This window comes from Pteropus alecto, unplaced genomic scaffold (genome assembly GCF_000325575.1).
Source record: "Pteropus alecto unplaced genomic scaffold, ASM32557v1 scaffold161, whole genome shotgun sequence".
Classification (NCBI taxonomy): Eukaryota; Metazoa; Chordata; class Mammalia; order Chiroptera; family Pteropodidae; genus Pteropus; species Pteropus alecto.
In genome coordinates, this window is record NW_006432943.1 from 8,701,476 (window position 1) to 8,718,890 (window position 17,415).

At 36.5% G+C, this 17,415-nt stretch overlaps 1 protein-coding gene across 1 annotated transcript in view; it reads left to right on the forward strand.

The window, feature by feature from the left end:
• The window catches only part of CXCL10 (C-X-C motif chemokine ligand 10), a 2,524-nt gene extending 393 nt beyond the window's left edge, over positions 1-2,131 (forward strand). The window contains exons 2-4 of the mRNA XM_006907638.3: positions 292-418; positions 769-858; positions 1,314-2,131. Coding sequence (XP_006907700.2) covers positions 292-418; positions 769-858; positions 1,314-1,332 — 236 coding nt within the window. The 3' untranslated portion in view covers positions 1,333-2,131. The remainder of the gene's footprint in view (positions 1-291; positions 419-768; positions 859-1,313) is intronic.
• Positions 2,132-17,415: the final 15,284 nt, after the last annotated feature.

Sequence of the window (17,415 nt, forward strand, 5' to 3'; positions counted from 1 at the left end):
AAGGGGAGGAATGAGGAGAGAAGATGACACAGATACTTCCTCAGTTAACTTAGCTTAATTAACCATATGAACTATGCTCAAGGGTATGATCTTAAAACCAACAAGCTGCGATTATATTATTTTTTCAGATAATCATTCAGAGCTGTATTATAATGGGATCACTCCTCAGGTTAAGTGGATATGTGATGACAGGAGAATATAGGTTCTGCTAAGTACTATCTAATCCACATTAAATGCCTGAAATGAAAACTGTGCTAACCTCCTTTGCTGAATCTGTTTCTTTTTCTGCAGGAATACCTCTCTTTAGAACTTCACGCTGTGTCTGCATCAAGATTAGTGATCAACCTGTTAATCTAAAGTCCTTAGAAAAACTTGAAGTGATTCCTGCAAGTCAATCATGTCCACAAGTTGAGATCATGTGAGTAATATTCCATCTAATGATAATTTGCCTGGTGTAATCATATAAAAATATGTGATGATCACAAAAGATCAGTAACAGGTTTGAGATGATTCTAAGACTTCTGTATAGCAAAAGAAACATGTAGAGTGAAACATATACATTTGACTTAAAAACTATATCCTATCTGTTTTATTGGCTCAACATTGTTTTAAATATTTTCACTCCTACACAGTGCAATGTGTATATATATATATATGCCTTACTGTTGAATTGTACGCCTGAAACCTACTGTATTTCATTAACAAAGGTCACCATAATGAAAATTAAAATTAAAAAATACATACTTTCACTCCTATTTACTTCTATAGTGCCACGATGAAAAAGAACGGGGAAAAAAGATGTCTGAATACAAAGTCTAAGGCCGTCAAGAATATACTGAAATCAATTAGCAAAGAAAGGTAGGTTTGCTATTGGTTGCAGAACTGCTCTTTAAGAAATGTCAGTCTTGGGAAGTTAGAAATATTTGCATTGAAATTTCCTGTGGGACCCTTGGCTTAAAAGTGTATTGTACCATGCTCTCTCCTCTACCTTCATTTATTTATATACCAAGGTGCCATCTTCTAGGGTATCAAAAGTTACCCTGACTACCTGTCGAAAATTGTCAATACATCACTTCAACCTTGAGGCAGAGCTATAACTATCCAAGCAAAGCTGTCAAACTTGCCCCCAAGTCTTTCCCGGCCTTAAAAAATAAAGCAGCCCCTGTAATCCACAATGATTGTGTAGCAGCAGGAAAGCTCACCACATACTTCACCTAAGAGGGGTTATCTATGAACTCAGTAAGTTCTTAGAATCCAGACGGAAGTCAAAGTTGAGAGTATCACACTTTTACACCCCTTTCTTCTTCTTACAGGTCTAAAAGATCTCCTTGAACAAAGAGAGAAGCATAATCACAGCACAGAGACTGCCTCTGCCATCATTTCCCTTCATATAGTATATGTCAAGCCCTAACTGACCCTGGATTGTAGTTCTCCTAAACGGTGACCAACCAGTCACCAAATAAGCTGTTACTCCTACAGGGCGGTGGATGGTTCATCATCCTGGGCTGTTCAGTAGTAACTCTGCCCTGGCATTATACTATAAGCTATGCTCGGGTGCTACATTCTTAGTGAATGTGTGAAGCCCTAGTCCTGCTTTCCTCATCTTTCCTACTTTCTAAAGGTTATTAAAAGATCTTTCTACCTCTAAGCTTATTTGAGTTCTTAGAATCTCAAATAACGTGAATGTAATCAAAGTGATAATACAATCATACAATCTGTTTTTTTACAGAAAGATCTTTACTCCATGGGCTTCTACTGCCATTATCCCAAAGGGCTCAGAATCTCCTGGTGGTTATATATATAATTTTTATTATATATGTAATTCCAAATCATAGAAATGTATGGAAATGTATGTGAAAATAGTATTATTGAATGAAAAACTGTACAAAGCAGAATTCTTAGATGTATATGTCTTTTATATTGTTTTCAGTGTTTGTGAAATAACTTGTATTATTACGTACTACACATAAATGAGCAATGGAAGAATTTTTAAATCAGATATGCTGCGTGTTATGTAAGACAAATATGCTGGATGTTTTTCAAGATAAAAAAGGTATGCTCTCTTGGAAATATCAAGAATGATTATTTAACTGTTGAGAGACTAAAAAAGTAATAAAATAACTATAACTAATATGAAGTGTCTGATGGGTCATTTGACTGAGACGTTTATTTCATAAGAAGCTTATACTGAAGAATCCATAGCCTAGAGAAGCTGGGATGGGTAGAAGACAAATGAGTTTAAGAATTACAATACAAGATTCCTTCAGGGCTAATGTGGAATAACAGAACTTGGCCCAAGCTTCAGAGCCTTATAGCCAATTTCCTATGAGACATCTCCACCTGGATATCCCATAGAAACATCAAACTTCAAAATACATTACATTAACTCCCCTCTCCTCCAGATCTATTTCTCCTCCTCTATTGTATGTCCGAGTTTAATAGCACCATCATCCACTCAGTTGCCCAAACCAAAAACCTGGGAATAATTCTATGCTCCTTCTTCTCTCTCCCCTCCCATATCCAATTAGTCAATAAGAAAATATTTAAAATGCATTTAGTTGGCAAATTATTATATTAGTATGTATAAAGAACTCCTATGAATAAAAAAGGAAAAGCTAGACAACTAAATGAAAAATAGAAAACAGAAGTAAATAAGAATTTCACAGAAGAAAAAATCACATGCCCTTAACATATGAAAAGATGTTCAACCTCATTAGTAATTAGGGACGTGTCCCTTCAAATTATTATGGGATACCACTGCACACCACCAGACTGGCAAAATCTTTTAAGTTGGATAATATCAACTGCCAGGGAGGACTCAGAGCAATGAGAAATGTCCCTCCACTGCTGGTGAAAGAGAAAATAGCTATGACACTTTGGAAAACAGTTTGGTATTTATAAAATTTAACGTGCACACTCTATGTCCTAGCAATTCTATTACTATATATATATACCGTAGATGAATTTTGCATAGAACATATATGAGAGAATGCTACAGAAGCATTATTTATAACAGCAAAAATCTGGACACAATCCAAACATCCACAAATAGAATAAATAAAAAAACTAGAGTATGTTAATTCAATAGGATATTATACAGCAGTGTAAATAAATGAAGTATAACTACATATCAACGTGGATGAATCCAAAAATGATCTTACACAAAAGAAACGTCACATTAAAGTACTTGCAGCATGATTCCATTTACTATAAAGTTTTAAAACAGGCACAACATTATATTGAAGAGTTAAGACATATATGATGAAAACAAATAAAAAACAAAGGAATGATTTCCATTAAAATTCAGGGTGGCGATTACTTCAGGTGAGAAGGGAATGCAATCAGGGAAGGGTACGAAAGGGGCTTCTGAACTATAGTAAATTTCTACTATAGGTAGTGAGTACATCAGAATTCGTTCCTTAATCTGTACCTACACATGCTCTACTTTACATTAAAAAGGCAAAACAAACTAGCAAATAAAACAAAGAACTTCTGAATATTACCAAATGTGAGATGTCTTCATGAGTATCAAGCAACTTCACATAGCAAAATGGAAGAGTAAGAGATGATGTTATCACTGGAGAAGTAATGTACAGCAGGTGACTATAGTTAATAGTAAGTAAGGCAGTAGATCTCAAAATTTCTCATCACAAAGGAAAAAATTTCTAACTATGTATAGTGACGGATGTGAACTAGACTTATTATGGTATTTCACAATATACACAAATATCGAATCAGTTTTATGCGTAAAACTAATATAATGTTATATGTCAATTACATATCAATGGGGGAAACTGGAAAAATAAGTGGGTGAGAGTGAGAGAGCCCCCATGCATGAACAATCACATTCTTACCTATGACACAGGAATATGGTATACGACCATTACAATGGGAGCCTTAACTGGGTCACAGCTAGACTATGAAGTGACAGAACTGCCTTCTCATTTTCTTTTTCTTTCTAACACTCTAATTATATACAAAAACATCACCTATCTCATTCTCAACTGACTGTCAACTAATTTTCAGGAAGGTATTAACCAATAAATATTTAAGCTGCCCTCTGTTCAAAAGTAGGGTATTCATTTACAAATATTTATGTCCCCTATACATCAGGTTATAAGAAATGACTATATTGTGAGTTTATAATTTATTATTAATGATAAAACTAAAGATAAATAAATTTGAACTGAAAAAAACTCTGGGGCTGAAAAAAACTCCAAATGTACAAGGAAAATAGAGAAAACAAGAGAAGCCTTTCCTGGGAAAGTGATGGCGATCTGGAATCTGAAAGATGTGTATGTATCTGATAGGCAAGAGAAAAGTGAATTCTAGGAGATGAAATAGCATGTCAAAGTATTAGGTATGAGATAGTGCGGTGTGTTCAATCCAGAAAAATGTATAAGTATGAAGTTAGAGGTATGAATATTATGGGAAATAATCTTGGAGAGACATATTAAGTATTAGATCATGAACACTTTTCTATGCTAAGTAGGCCACTACCATCATTATATAGTTATAAGCTATATACGTGTTATGAAACACATATAAAAGTAACATAGATTGCCAGACTACACTATAGTAACAAAGCTCCCAAAATATTAAAAACCTAACACAATTAAAGTTTACTTTGTGCTCAAAGTTCCATGTAAGTTAGCAGGGCCTCTATGCTAACTCAGGAACATAGTGTCCCTCTATCTCAATCAAGGGCTGCCATGATAGGAAAGAGAAGGATGGAAGTGGAATACTGGCTCTTAGATGCTTCAGTCCAAAGTACTGTCTTATTTGTTATGAGGGATAGAAACCGTAAGGGAACATGTATTTGTCTCTGCCAAAAACAGAAAAATTATAAAATGAGACTTTAAAAAATTAAAATAAAACCAGAAAACAAGGCTCATAAAGAAATCTAGCTCGGAAAGAGAAGTCTAGACAGACATTTAAGAAATAATGAAAGTCTTATATCTTAGGAAGTTAGATCAGAGGTGAAGAATTTCTTTTCTGAGTAGAAAATTTACATGTTCAATGTAAATAAAATTTCACGTACATATTGAACAAATGTGTGGACACATCTACTGTAGTATGGTCATGTTATAAATCTCAGGGAGAGAATCTATTTTCCTGGAGAAATATATTGCCCACGTTGATCAAAAGCTTACAACCTGATCTAAGAACAATGGCCTCCTACAAAGAAGGGAAAGGGGAAATGGCTGTACTTTTCTTTCTTAATTTTCTTTGTTAGACCATACTTAGTTAATTCATTGTTCCATATCTAGAGCTTGATAGTTGACTACCAGTGTACTTCCTTTCAAAAGCTGGCTGAGAACCTCAACAGGGCACTGAGAATATGACAATAACTACTCTGGTGATTCTGAACAAGTCATTAAAGTCTGCTTGGGCCTCTGTGTTCTTATCTATAAAATAGAAGTAGAAATAGCAATCCTCCAGAAACGCTGCTAAGATAAATAACTGCCAAGAGTAAAATAAATACTATTTCTAGGTGATATCATCTATAATCCTATTTCTTTTTGCTTTTCTTTATTTTCCAAATTTTCTACAAAGAATATTTTTACTATTTTTAATCAGAAGGAAAAAGTTTTAAGCAAATGGAAACTAATTTTCAAAGACACTAAATATTAATGTTAAAGCATTAGGATTTATGTTCTCAGTGACCTTCATGAAATTACTCATCTCTGAGAAAGATCTGAACTGAAAACAGAGTCACATATATATGCAGAACTTCTCTATGCTAGGCTAAAATTTAACAACTTGTGTTAAAAATCATTAAACTATTACTGGATATATTTCAGGTCACCAGGTTATAGTGTCTTAGTCATTATTAGTCTCCTTGCTTACCCTCTTTCCTGCTTCTGTTTATTCTATATACAATTGCCAGGAGAATACTTTTAAAACATAAATGAGATTATGGCTCTCCCCGGTCTCATCCTTCCAAGAGCATGCCATCAGACTTAAAATGAAATCCAGAATCCTTCATCATAATCTGTAAACCTCTATATAACTCTCGCACCTCACTCTATTTTCCTCCACCTTTCTTTTCCAGCCATATAGGCCTCCTATTGCTCCTCAAGCACAGCAAACATATTTCCATCATTTCCATAGCTCACTCCTTCACTTCATTCAGGTCTCTGCTCAATATTACCTTCTCAGGGAAGGCTTTCCTCACCAATCTATTGCAAATAGCACCATATCTATCACTCAATCTCTTTACCCTCCTTTAATTTGTTTATAGCCTTTATCAATACCTGTAAATATAAATATTAAATATTCACTTCTTGGTCTATATATTCTCTCTCCCCACAAAGTTCTATGAAAGCAGGGACTACACTTGTCTTACCACTGTATCCTTGGTACCTGCAAAAGTACTGGGTGTACAGTAATTCTCAATAAATACGTGTTGACTGAATGAATAAATGAGTTAGTGACATCTGCCATAGCTACGATCCTTTGGAAATTGGTGTTCCCTCCAAGGACAGACCTTAGATAGTTCTTAAACCTTAGGACAAAGTAAACTTGGAAGGAAAGAGCTTACTAGTTTTGTTGAATCCCCAGGTGGGCAACAGAAGGAACTATGACCTTCTCCCATTACAATATCCAATATGTGTACTGACACACAGTTTACTAGATTATAACAGTCCCTAAGTGGGACAAGAATTAAGGTTGTAAGCAAGGGATTATATGACTTTCAAAAATAAAAATGTTGCAAAACTAAATTTAATGCTGTAATAGCAGCAATAGCTATTACAAGGAGGGGAAATCCATATCCCCCAGGGTTCACCTAAAGATACTTTTTTCAAAATTTCAAAAAATAAAAAATAAAAACCTTGTCTTATTTTTGTTTGTGAAAGAGACAAAAATGTTGGTTACATATTATGCAAAACTTTCCCAGGACACTCAAGTTTAATTAGAGCCAGAATAGCTTAGTCATCTCATTTTCTAGGCTCATATGTAAGACAGAAATTTCCTCAATTAACTTTAGAATGGGAAAAGGGAAGAAAAGAAAAAGAAGTTGAAAAAGATTCAACATCAATATGAACTTAAGGAGAGTTAAAGAGTCTCTGTAATGCCATCATCCCCAGAGTAGAAGACTTTTATTTTGCGATGTGTGGTTTTTAGGGCTCAACAATGTCCCTAAAATTACAAGCAAAATATTTAAATGTACATATATCCATAGCTTTTACCAGAGTCTCACAGAGTTCTATGATATCCAATGTTTAAAAATTTTTGACTCTGTCCTAATTCATCACAGACCTGAACAGATCATATCAGTTTGTAGGGCATTCACTTCAGGGCATAGGGACACCAATATACATGTCTCATGCCTGAGTAATCTTACATGCAAACAACACTGGAAATACTTTCCTAGTTTGAGGATTTATTTAAGAAACCTGAGCTGACCTCAAAGATCTGGGCCCTAAAAGAGACATTGCTGGTACGATTTCCAAGATATTCCTACAATTTTCAAGAAAATGTGGACTATTTTATTAACTATAATAACATACTTTTTTTTAACCTTTAAACCACTGAGACACAAACTTGCTCTGCTGTTAAAAATTAAAGACTTCCTTCAAATTATTGTATGAGATGAAAGGGGAAGATTCTTGGAATATTCTCAATTCAATCAAATTCAACTTAACAAATATTTACTATGTAACTACTATCTTTAGGATCCAATGGGGCAAACAAAGACAATCAAGACATGGTACTTGGCCTCAAAATTATTATAATTTAGCTGAGGAACAAAAGCACATATACAAACCAAATGTCACCAACAACAAAGGGTAGGCAATACTAATATTCAGATAAGTGGTATTTGCAAGTATTGCTGATCAAAAAAGGCATCTATTATGTTGGAAGTGATAGACGTCTTAGATATAGTTAGTAGAAACATAATGTGTTAAATCAGGGGAACATGTAAATATCACAAAACACGGTAAATTTTTTAAAGATAAAATTAAAGAATGCTTATGTTCTTGCAATCATGAGAGTGAGAAGAACAGAAATCAAAGTTATAATTTGCCTAAATGGAATAAAGAGTAAACTGAGACTGAACCATGAATGTGCCACTTTAAGTTGTGTAGGTAATGACTTCTCATGTTGTTAATGATGTTTGTATTAAGAAAAGCCCAGGTAGTGATGAAGTCAACCATAAGCAGAGGCAGAACAATGTATGGTGTAGCTAGCTCCACCTCAGAAATAGCTCTGGGGTAGAGTCTGGAAGGCTTCTGTACAATGAACTAGAGTAATCCTGTTAAAAGGTAAACTGAGGCACATTGAAACTTTTTTGAGACTTTGAGCATACAACAATTCAAATCAGGCAGCGCCAAACCAAAAATGATTAGGAACACTCCACTGGCAGGAACTAGCAGAGAGGTTTTTACAGAGAAGACATGAAAGCAAAGCAAAGAAATTATCTGACGGCTATAGCTAAAGCAGTTTTCTTATTTGAGAAAACCCCATTGGCTGTTCGTAATTAGTTACTGTTAATTTTCATTTTTTCTAATTCAAGTGACTCTGGCTTAGGTTTTGGGTTGTTTATATTGGCTACCAAGGCATTAGAGCCACCTCAAGGTAATGATTTCCTTGTTTAATTATGTTAACAATCCATAAAGGAATTTTTGACTACAGTTATACGGCATTATGCTAAGCAAGTATGCCAATGAATTTAAGTATTGCAGTTGTATCTTGTGATGTCTGGTAATCAGTATAAATAAATATGCAAGTAGATCCATGTTGTCTCACTTATTCTTGTTGATGTTCATCATTACTCAGAAGAAATGTTAATGGGGGTAAGGTAAAAGACTTAACTTTACAAATGCTAAAATAAGCGGTAAGAGTTATTGAGGAAAGGGAAAGATAATTTAGGGTTGTGATGAGTTCAGAGAAAATTTGACAAAAAAGCAGAATTTGAAGTCTGCTCAAAATAACATAACCTTAAGTGAAATTTTTATTAAGTATAAAGAAGTTCAGGATGACCAGGAAGCAAGAATCACAGAATCAACACCATACACATACACTATCCATGTACATATACACACCACTGTAAGTAGCTCAACATACCTCTGCTCTAAGTAAAACAATTATTTAGCTTGGAGAGAAAGAATGGATTGAGATAGTAAATACCAAAAAAAAAAAAATTAAAATCTCAAGTCACAGATATTCAAATATTTAAATATAGCATATATATTTTTAAATATAAAAATAAAAACTAATTAAACTGGAATTTTACATTTTTGGAAAACAGGAGTATAAGTCTATAATACAGCTAAATCACTCAAAATAAAAATTTACATAGTAACAAATGAATTTTCACAAATGACATGTGAGTAACCAAAAAGCCTTCATATAAGTCCTTGGAACTATAATTGACAAATACCTCAATCCCAGAGGAGAAAAGTAAGATAGAAGGAACACATCCACAATGACAGACATCATAACACGAACTGAAAATTTTAGAGCACAATTTTCTACTGGGAGCACTACCACCATTCCTATCAGGAGAATCTTGTACATTTGAATCTTGAAGTGAGTGCAAATGTAGTTTGAAAAAGTACATTCAACTTTGCAACTGAAAAACAAAACAGTAATTATTTTTGTAATAAAAACTACAAAAAAAATAAAGTTTTACACAATCCCCCTGGCTGGTGGGGATTTTCAGAAGAGAAAAAGTTTTTAAAGTAAGCCTTATTATTAATGCTATATATTAACATTTGTTTGCCACAAGCATAAGTCATTTTTGGTTTTCAAAGGAAGTATACATTTTATTTCAAGATCAAGTCTGACTCCTGTGGGACCACACTGCAAAAAAAAAGTAGCTGTTTGCTCCCCAAAGCTAACTTTTGTTGCATCTGCTATTTTCTCTATTTTGCGACTTAAGAACCTTTTAATCTCAAGTAAAAAACAAGAACATTTTCAAAATAACATCATTTAGAGCTGATTTGAGGCACCATTAAGTGGTGAAGTAAGTCAGAAGGGGATGGTCATTAGGTTGTGGACACAGATACATTAAAAAAACAAAAACAAAATCTGTCTTTCAGGCATGAGTTAAGTATATATTGAAAAGGATGAAATCTAACTTCCTCATTTTGAGAAGCTATCCCAAAGTAATTTTTGGAATTCGATTTTGATTCTGGTCTCAAAGATAACTTCCTTAAATTTACTTTAAATAAATTTCACCCCAACACATGAGCAGGTTTTGTGTCATTCTATTTCTAGTTCAACAATTTGTCTATTATGTATTATGACCTATATTTATAGAAATAGGGCAGATCACTGACTGAGACCACAGGGACAATGACACATAAACTTCAATGACCACACACAATAAGAAATACCCACTTTGCAAAAATATTTGGGAAAGTAACAAATAGATGGTACCAGCCAACAACAAGCAAATTCAACAATCCCTGAATGGAAGAATTAGATTTCCAGAGTTACCATATTATAATATTGAAAATATCTATTTTTCAACAACAAATCATAAAGCATACAAAAAAAAAACAGGAAAATATGGGCCACAAAAGGTAAATAATTGCAAGAAAACTATTCATAAGAAATCCCAGATATTCAATGGACTTACTAGACAAAGATGTTAAATCAACTGTCTTAAATATGCTCAGAGAAGCAAAAAGAAACCATGTACAAAGAATAAAAAGAAACTGGGAAAGTGATGTGTGAACAAAATGAGAATATTAATGAGAAATTATTAAAAGGAGCCAAGCAGAAATTCTGGAGCTGAAAAGTAAAAAACTGAAATGAAAAATTCACCGGAAGGTTTCACCAGCAGTTTGGGGCCAGCAGATGAAAGAATCATCAAATCTGAAGACAAGACAATTGAAATTATTGAGTCTGAAGAGCAGAAAGGAAAAAATAATGAAGAAAAGTAAGTTAAGCCAAACAGACCTATGGCAGTGGTCCTCAACCTTTTTGGCACCAGAGACTGGTGCTCTTATGAGAATCTAATGCCTGATGATCTGAGGTGGAGCTGAGGCAGTGTTGCTAGCACTGGGGAGCAGCTGCAAATGCAGATAAAGCTTTGCTTGCTTGCCTGCTGCTCACCTCTCGCTGGGCAACCTGGTTCCTAACAGGCCACAGACCGGTACGGGGGTTGAAGACCCATGACCTACAGTATACCATCAACTAATACTAGCCATAATGCTTGAGCCCCAGAAGAAGAAAGGGGCAAAAAAAAATTTTCACATAAATAATTGCCCCCAATTTCTCAAATCTGATGGAATATGTGAATCTACAGATCCAAGCAGCTCAATTAACTCCAAGCAGGATAAACTCAAAAAGATCTACAATGAGATACATAATAGTCAAACCATTGAAACTCAGAGACTAAGAGAGAATCTTGAAAGGCATCAAGAGAAAAGTGTCTCATCACATACAAGAGATCATCAATAAGATTAACAGCCAATTTCTCATCAGAAACCATGGAGATCAGAAGGCAGTAGGATAACATATTTAAGATGCTGAAAGAAAAATTGAATTCTATATCTGGCAAAACTATCCTTCAATAATAAAGGAGAAATTAAGACATTTCCAGATAAACAGACTCTAAGAGAGTTCATTACCATTAGAACTGCCCTACAAGAAACATTAAAGGGAGTTCTTCAGACTAAAAAGAAAGGACACTAGATAGTAAAAATTAGACAAGCTAAACTGAAAGACACTGGAAGCAGTGTGAAGAAACAGAGAACACAGGTAAAGGTGAAGGAGCGTGGGGAGAAAAAGGAAAAGATGGAATGATGGAGGAAAAGGAGGTGGAAGAGGGGGAGGAGGTGAAGGAACTGGAGGAGGAAGAGGAGCAGGCAGAGCAGCAGGGGCAGCAGCTCCCACCACTGCATAGGCAATACTGAAGAGAGAGGCCAGATGGAGTAGCGTTCAGGGGCCATTAAATAACCTGGGCTATCCTGCTGCAGAAAAAGGCCACATGGAGGAGGCCTGTGATGCCATTTTAGATGTCTAGATGACTCTAGCCCCAGTCATTATTTGATTGTAACTGGAGAAAAATTACTAACAAACTTTTGTCGGGAGAGTTAGATATTAATTGGGAGTTCAAATAACTTAAATCCACAATTTATACATTATCGGGAATTAGTAAAAAGTTTGAAACAATCAACTATGGAATTATCTATATCATACAGAAATAGAAATTAGTATTATACATAGAAATAAACAGAAGTCAATGTTATATAAAAATGAAAAAACTTCTAAACAATTAAAATTAAAAAATTAATATAAAAAGGCAGTAAGCTTGATATTAAATATAGTTGAGGATGCAGAGTCAATGAAACTCATTCACTGCTGGTAGAAGCATGAAAGGTATAACTTCTTAAACTGAATATACACACACTCTGTGAAACAGTAATTCCACTCCTAGTAATACATTCAATGGAAATGCAAATATATGTGCACCAAAAGATGTGCACAAGAATATTCATAACAGCAATATTCATTTTAGCTCAAAATAAGAAACAATCAAAATGTCCATCAACTGGATATATACCTTGTGGTATAGTCATAAAACAGAATACTAAGGGCAATTAAAATGAATGAATCACTCTTCCATGTATGACATGGATGAATCTCACAAATATAATACTCAATGAAAGGAATGAGACTAAATGGGACATACTGTATATTTATATAGTTCAAAAACAGATAAAACTCATCTATGACACAAGTTACCTTTGGGGAAGAAGGGAAGGGTACTACTGTGCTACTGACACTTGGTGAAAATTCACTGAGCCATACTGGTATACTTTTCTATACACATATGTATTTTTCCCTGTATGTAAGTTGTATTAATTAGTTACGGCTGTCATAACAAAATACCACAGATTGGGTGCCTTTAGCAACAGAAATATATTATCTCACAATTCAGAAGACTAGACACCCAAGATCAAGGGGTTGGCAGGGTGAGTTTCTACCGACACCTCTCTTCTTAGCTTGCGATGGCCATCTTCACATGGTCTTCTGTATATATGTCTGTGTCCTCATCTCTTTGTATAAGGACTCAATAGATTAGAGCCCACCCTAATGACCTCATTTTAACTTAATTAGCTCTTTAAAGATCCTGTTTCCAAAAACAGTCACATTCTGGAGATACTGGAAGTTAGAACTTCAACATATGAATTTAGAGGAGAAGCAATTCAATATCTAATATGTGTTATACTTCAATATGATATTATGTAAGAAATTAAAGCAAGAAAACAAAAAGTTGATATTTAAACTGAAAATGGACTGAAGATTCCTATTCAAAATATGTAAAGAATCGACATACATTTATAAAGTCAACACTAGACTCCACTTGACAAATGAGCTTGAAAAAGTAGAAATTGCAGACATCAAGCCAACATAAACTAAAACGTGGATAAGAAACTGAAATAAACTCTGATCTCAGGTACCAAGTTTCACATATTAAATGAACAAAAGTAAATACAAATAATAAGAGGATTAGAAAACTGATACATCTCATACTGATTGGGGCATTACAAAATCAATCTAATCTTTCTGGTAAGTAACCTGTCGAAATGTTACAGAAATATTAAAGAATGTTTTTACCCTTTGTCTCTATACGTCCAAAGAAGGAAAATATCCCAAGAAAGTAAAATCTTTGAAAAAATAATAAGAGCATTTGCTGTATTACTGAAATGATAGAAACAACTCCAATGCCCAGCTCACAGAGAATAGACTACAAATATAAAAAAAAACACTTTTAAAATACACAAACTATATATATATACAAGGAAATGTTTATATAAAATAAATTAAAAGATACTGTTTAGTGACAAAGGTCAGATGTAGGTATGTGCACGTCTATGTGTTTGTAAATCTTGTGTTATTCCCTTAGTGAAAATCCTTCAATGTCTCATCACCACAGAAATTTACAAGGCCCTTCATCCTCTGTTTCCCGCTACATTTCTAACCTCATTTCTCATCATTCCTCCATTATCACTCTATCCTCCCTTGCCAAAGTTCTCACAGTTTCTGAAATTTGACATACTTTCTTATGCCTCCTAATCAGAACACCCCCCCACACACCTTCTTCTAGTACCAAATTCCAACCAACTCTATTTTCCATACCTAATTCAAACAGCTGTGTTTGAGCCCATCAGCCAGAGTTGTGGCCTTCTCTGACCCTTCAATAACTGTGTACAATCCTTTATCTTACCACTTCTACAGTAATTGCTAATTTCCACGCAGCTTTCCCCCATTAAACTGTGGGGGCAGAGATTATTGTTCATATTTGCATCCTCAGAGTCTGGAATCATAATAATAAAAGTTTAATAAAATAAGTGAATGATAAACAGTAAATGGTTTCAAGAACATGGATATTTTTTCTTGTAAAGTTACTTAATTACATTCTAATGTAAATCGCTTTAAGTAAATATAGATGTTTTAAACAAAAGTATTTTCTCCCTTTTCAGGATAATTTTTCTTCAAGTTAGGCAGCAGCTTCTTAATGATACTGGTTACATCATCAAATTATAAGCTGACTTGCCAAAAGACAGAGCAAAAATGTTGTTACTGCCAGCATTTAGCCACAGCTGTCCTCTAAATGGTGTTCTGACATTCTCTTTCAGTATAATTGATTCATAGATCTAATCCAGTCTTTAAGCTTTATATATATATATATTTTTTTTAAAAAAGTATAAACCAGGAGGCCAGATATTAAGATCAATAAAGGAAGAACTGTTCTTTTCACTTTGTTACTTGAGATGCAGACGGGACATAAAACCTCCCCACAACTATGATTTGCTTGCAGTCAGCTTACCATACTATAATAGTTAGGAAGAAAGGAACGACTCCTTGCATGGAGAGAAAAAAAGAAGGAAAGAAAAATCAGAATACTAAGCAGGGGCTTCTGAGACTTTCAAGAAACAAACCCTTTTCAAATCAGTATCCTTCAGTACTAACAAAAGCTGCTGAGAGGAGGGGAAGTCCACACTGTAAGAAATTGAAACAGGCCTGGGGGGTTTCACTATGAGAGAAACTTCTTCTTTTACAAGTAAAAAGGAAGGCTCTTATTTTCACTGTGACACAGTGAGTCACGCTGTGTACATAACTAAACAGACTACACTGGATCCATAACCAAAAAGGCGGAAGGCGGAGGCGGGGAAGCACATGCAAAAAAACAGAATCCTGTTCTCAAGGCTTTTGAGGTTACATCAGCATCGGTTCCTCTGGGACAGGAACTGGAATTTTGCGAGGCAAAAAGGTTAAGACTCCGTGCAAAAAGGTTAAGACTCCGTGCAAAGGGAATTTGGCAATCAACAGCATTAATCGTCCTTGGCTCCTTTCCCAAGACTATGAGAAATGTCTGCAAAATCTGCTCACCAGGCTTGTTTCTCCTAAACGCCCTGTCTAGCCATAAACGCCAATTCGGTGAAATTTTCTCTGTCCTGCCCAGTCCTGAACGTGTTTTCTCTCAAGGCTTTCAGAACAACTTCTGATAAGAAGCTTGGGAAACAAAAAACGGAACAGGCCAGAGCGGAAGGCAGCAGATGAGCATAACGAGGGGCCAGCTCTGCCACTCGGCTGGGCCTCGGGGGCGCCCTCCCATCCCGCTTGTCACCACCGAAAATCGGCCCCTTCTGCAGAAGATCAGGCCTCGAGTGACGCCTAACTTACTCCTCCTAACACCTTCTTTCGCTTGTCCAAAAGGCGTTTCGTTTGTCCCAGACGTTGCAGCCCACAGCTGAAAGTCACCCCTAGGCCTCGCCTGGCGGCCCCACCCCAATGACCAGGCCTTTCTAAGGCCATTGTTCCCTTGGGCCTCAACCCAAGCCTGGTGCGGAAACTGCAAAGTGGGCCTCGCTGCCGGCATCCCCCACAGAAGCAAGGCCGCCCCATGCCAGGAGGCTCTGGGTCCGGCAGGGGACAGAGAGGCAAAATGCCCAGGGCACAACCACTACCTTTCCGACGATGTGCTTCTCCAGGCGGGATCAGGGACACCAGCCGAGGGCCGCGAGCGGCGCGAGGTGCGAGAGCGGCGGCAGTCTCTTCCCCACGGAAGGTTCTGGAAGCCAGCTGGCTGGGCATGCGCAGTGCGCGCGCCTCAGTCCACCGGGAGATCTCCTGCTCTGCCCCACTTTCCGACCCCTTGCGGAGCCAGGCAGCACTTCGCAGGCGCAGTGCGGTGCCAGGCTGAGGGCCTTGGTTCTCTGGCTCCTTCTCTTCCTCCTGTACGTGTATCTACTGAGCACCAATGTGAGCCAGGCTCTGTGCTCAGCCCTGTGCTCAGGCGTGGACCGTCAAACGCCTTCCTTGTTCTCATGACAGAAAGAGTTGTTAACCTTAAGATTGCCGGTAAACAACATTGCCTTCCATAGGGGCCGATAGGTGCAGGGTTCCATGATAGCAGATGGTGGGGGACCTGACCAGGTCTAGGGATCAGGGAAGACCGCCTCGGGAAAATGCCGGCCTGGATAGCTGTGGGTAAGATTACCAGGCAGCAGGATAGGAAGACTGAGCAGGCACAGCATTCCAGGCAGGGAAACAACAAAAGCAAAAACAGTGCGATGGGAGGGAGCATTGTACCTTTGAGGATCTGAGAAAAGAAAGGGTAACAGAGCAGAGTTATGCAAGAAGAAGCTGGAAAGGTGGGCAAGGGGAGACCGTGATGGGCCTTAGTTTTTATCCTAAGAAGTTTCCGTCATCTTTTCTTTTTTAGAAAGAATAGTTACTAGTTCGATGGTGACTTGCAGTTGATAATGCATTGTTGCCATTTATTTTAACAACCCGCAAGGTCAGTAATAGTTTTCTCAGCTGAGAGAACAGGTTATAGAAGTTAAATATTTTGCACAGCCATCAAGTAGCAAAGCTAGACCTAAACTCACCTGTACCCTATGCATGGTCACAGTCATTACCAAAATTAAGCATAACCAAATGAATAAGCTGTATCAGAAGTTTTTTTCAAAAAGATATCTGTAATGTATTTAAGCATTAATAATCTATCTAGAAACCAGTCCAAAAATGTGCACCATGTAACAGAAAATGCTAATATCTGCCCGCCCCCCTTACTCTACAGCATTCTAAATTTGGGGGAGGGGGGAATCCTGCCCTCAAGGGGACCAAAAAAAAATCTTAGCTATTACAATGATTAGTGGCACACAAATGTTCAACCCTACCCAACAATATCATTTCTTAATATAGGCACACATCGCTTAATGACCGGGATACATTCTGAGAAATGTGTCATTAGGTGATTTTTGTCATGCAAACGTTATAAAGTGCACTTACACAAGTGCACTAGATGGTATATCCAACAATGCGCCTGGGCTACCTCAGAGAAATTGCGAGTTTGGTTTCAGACCACTGGCAATAAAGAAGTATCTCAATCAAGGGAGTCGTAATCTTTTTGCTGGTGAGGGTCTTGCCTTCAGTTTGTAAAAA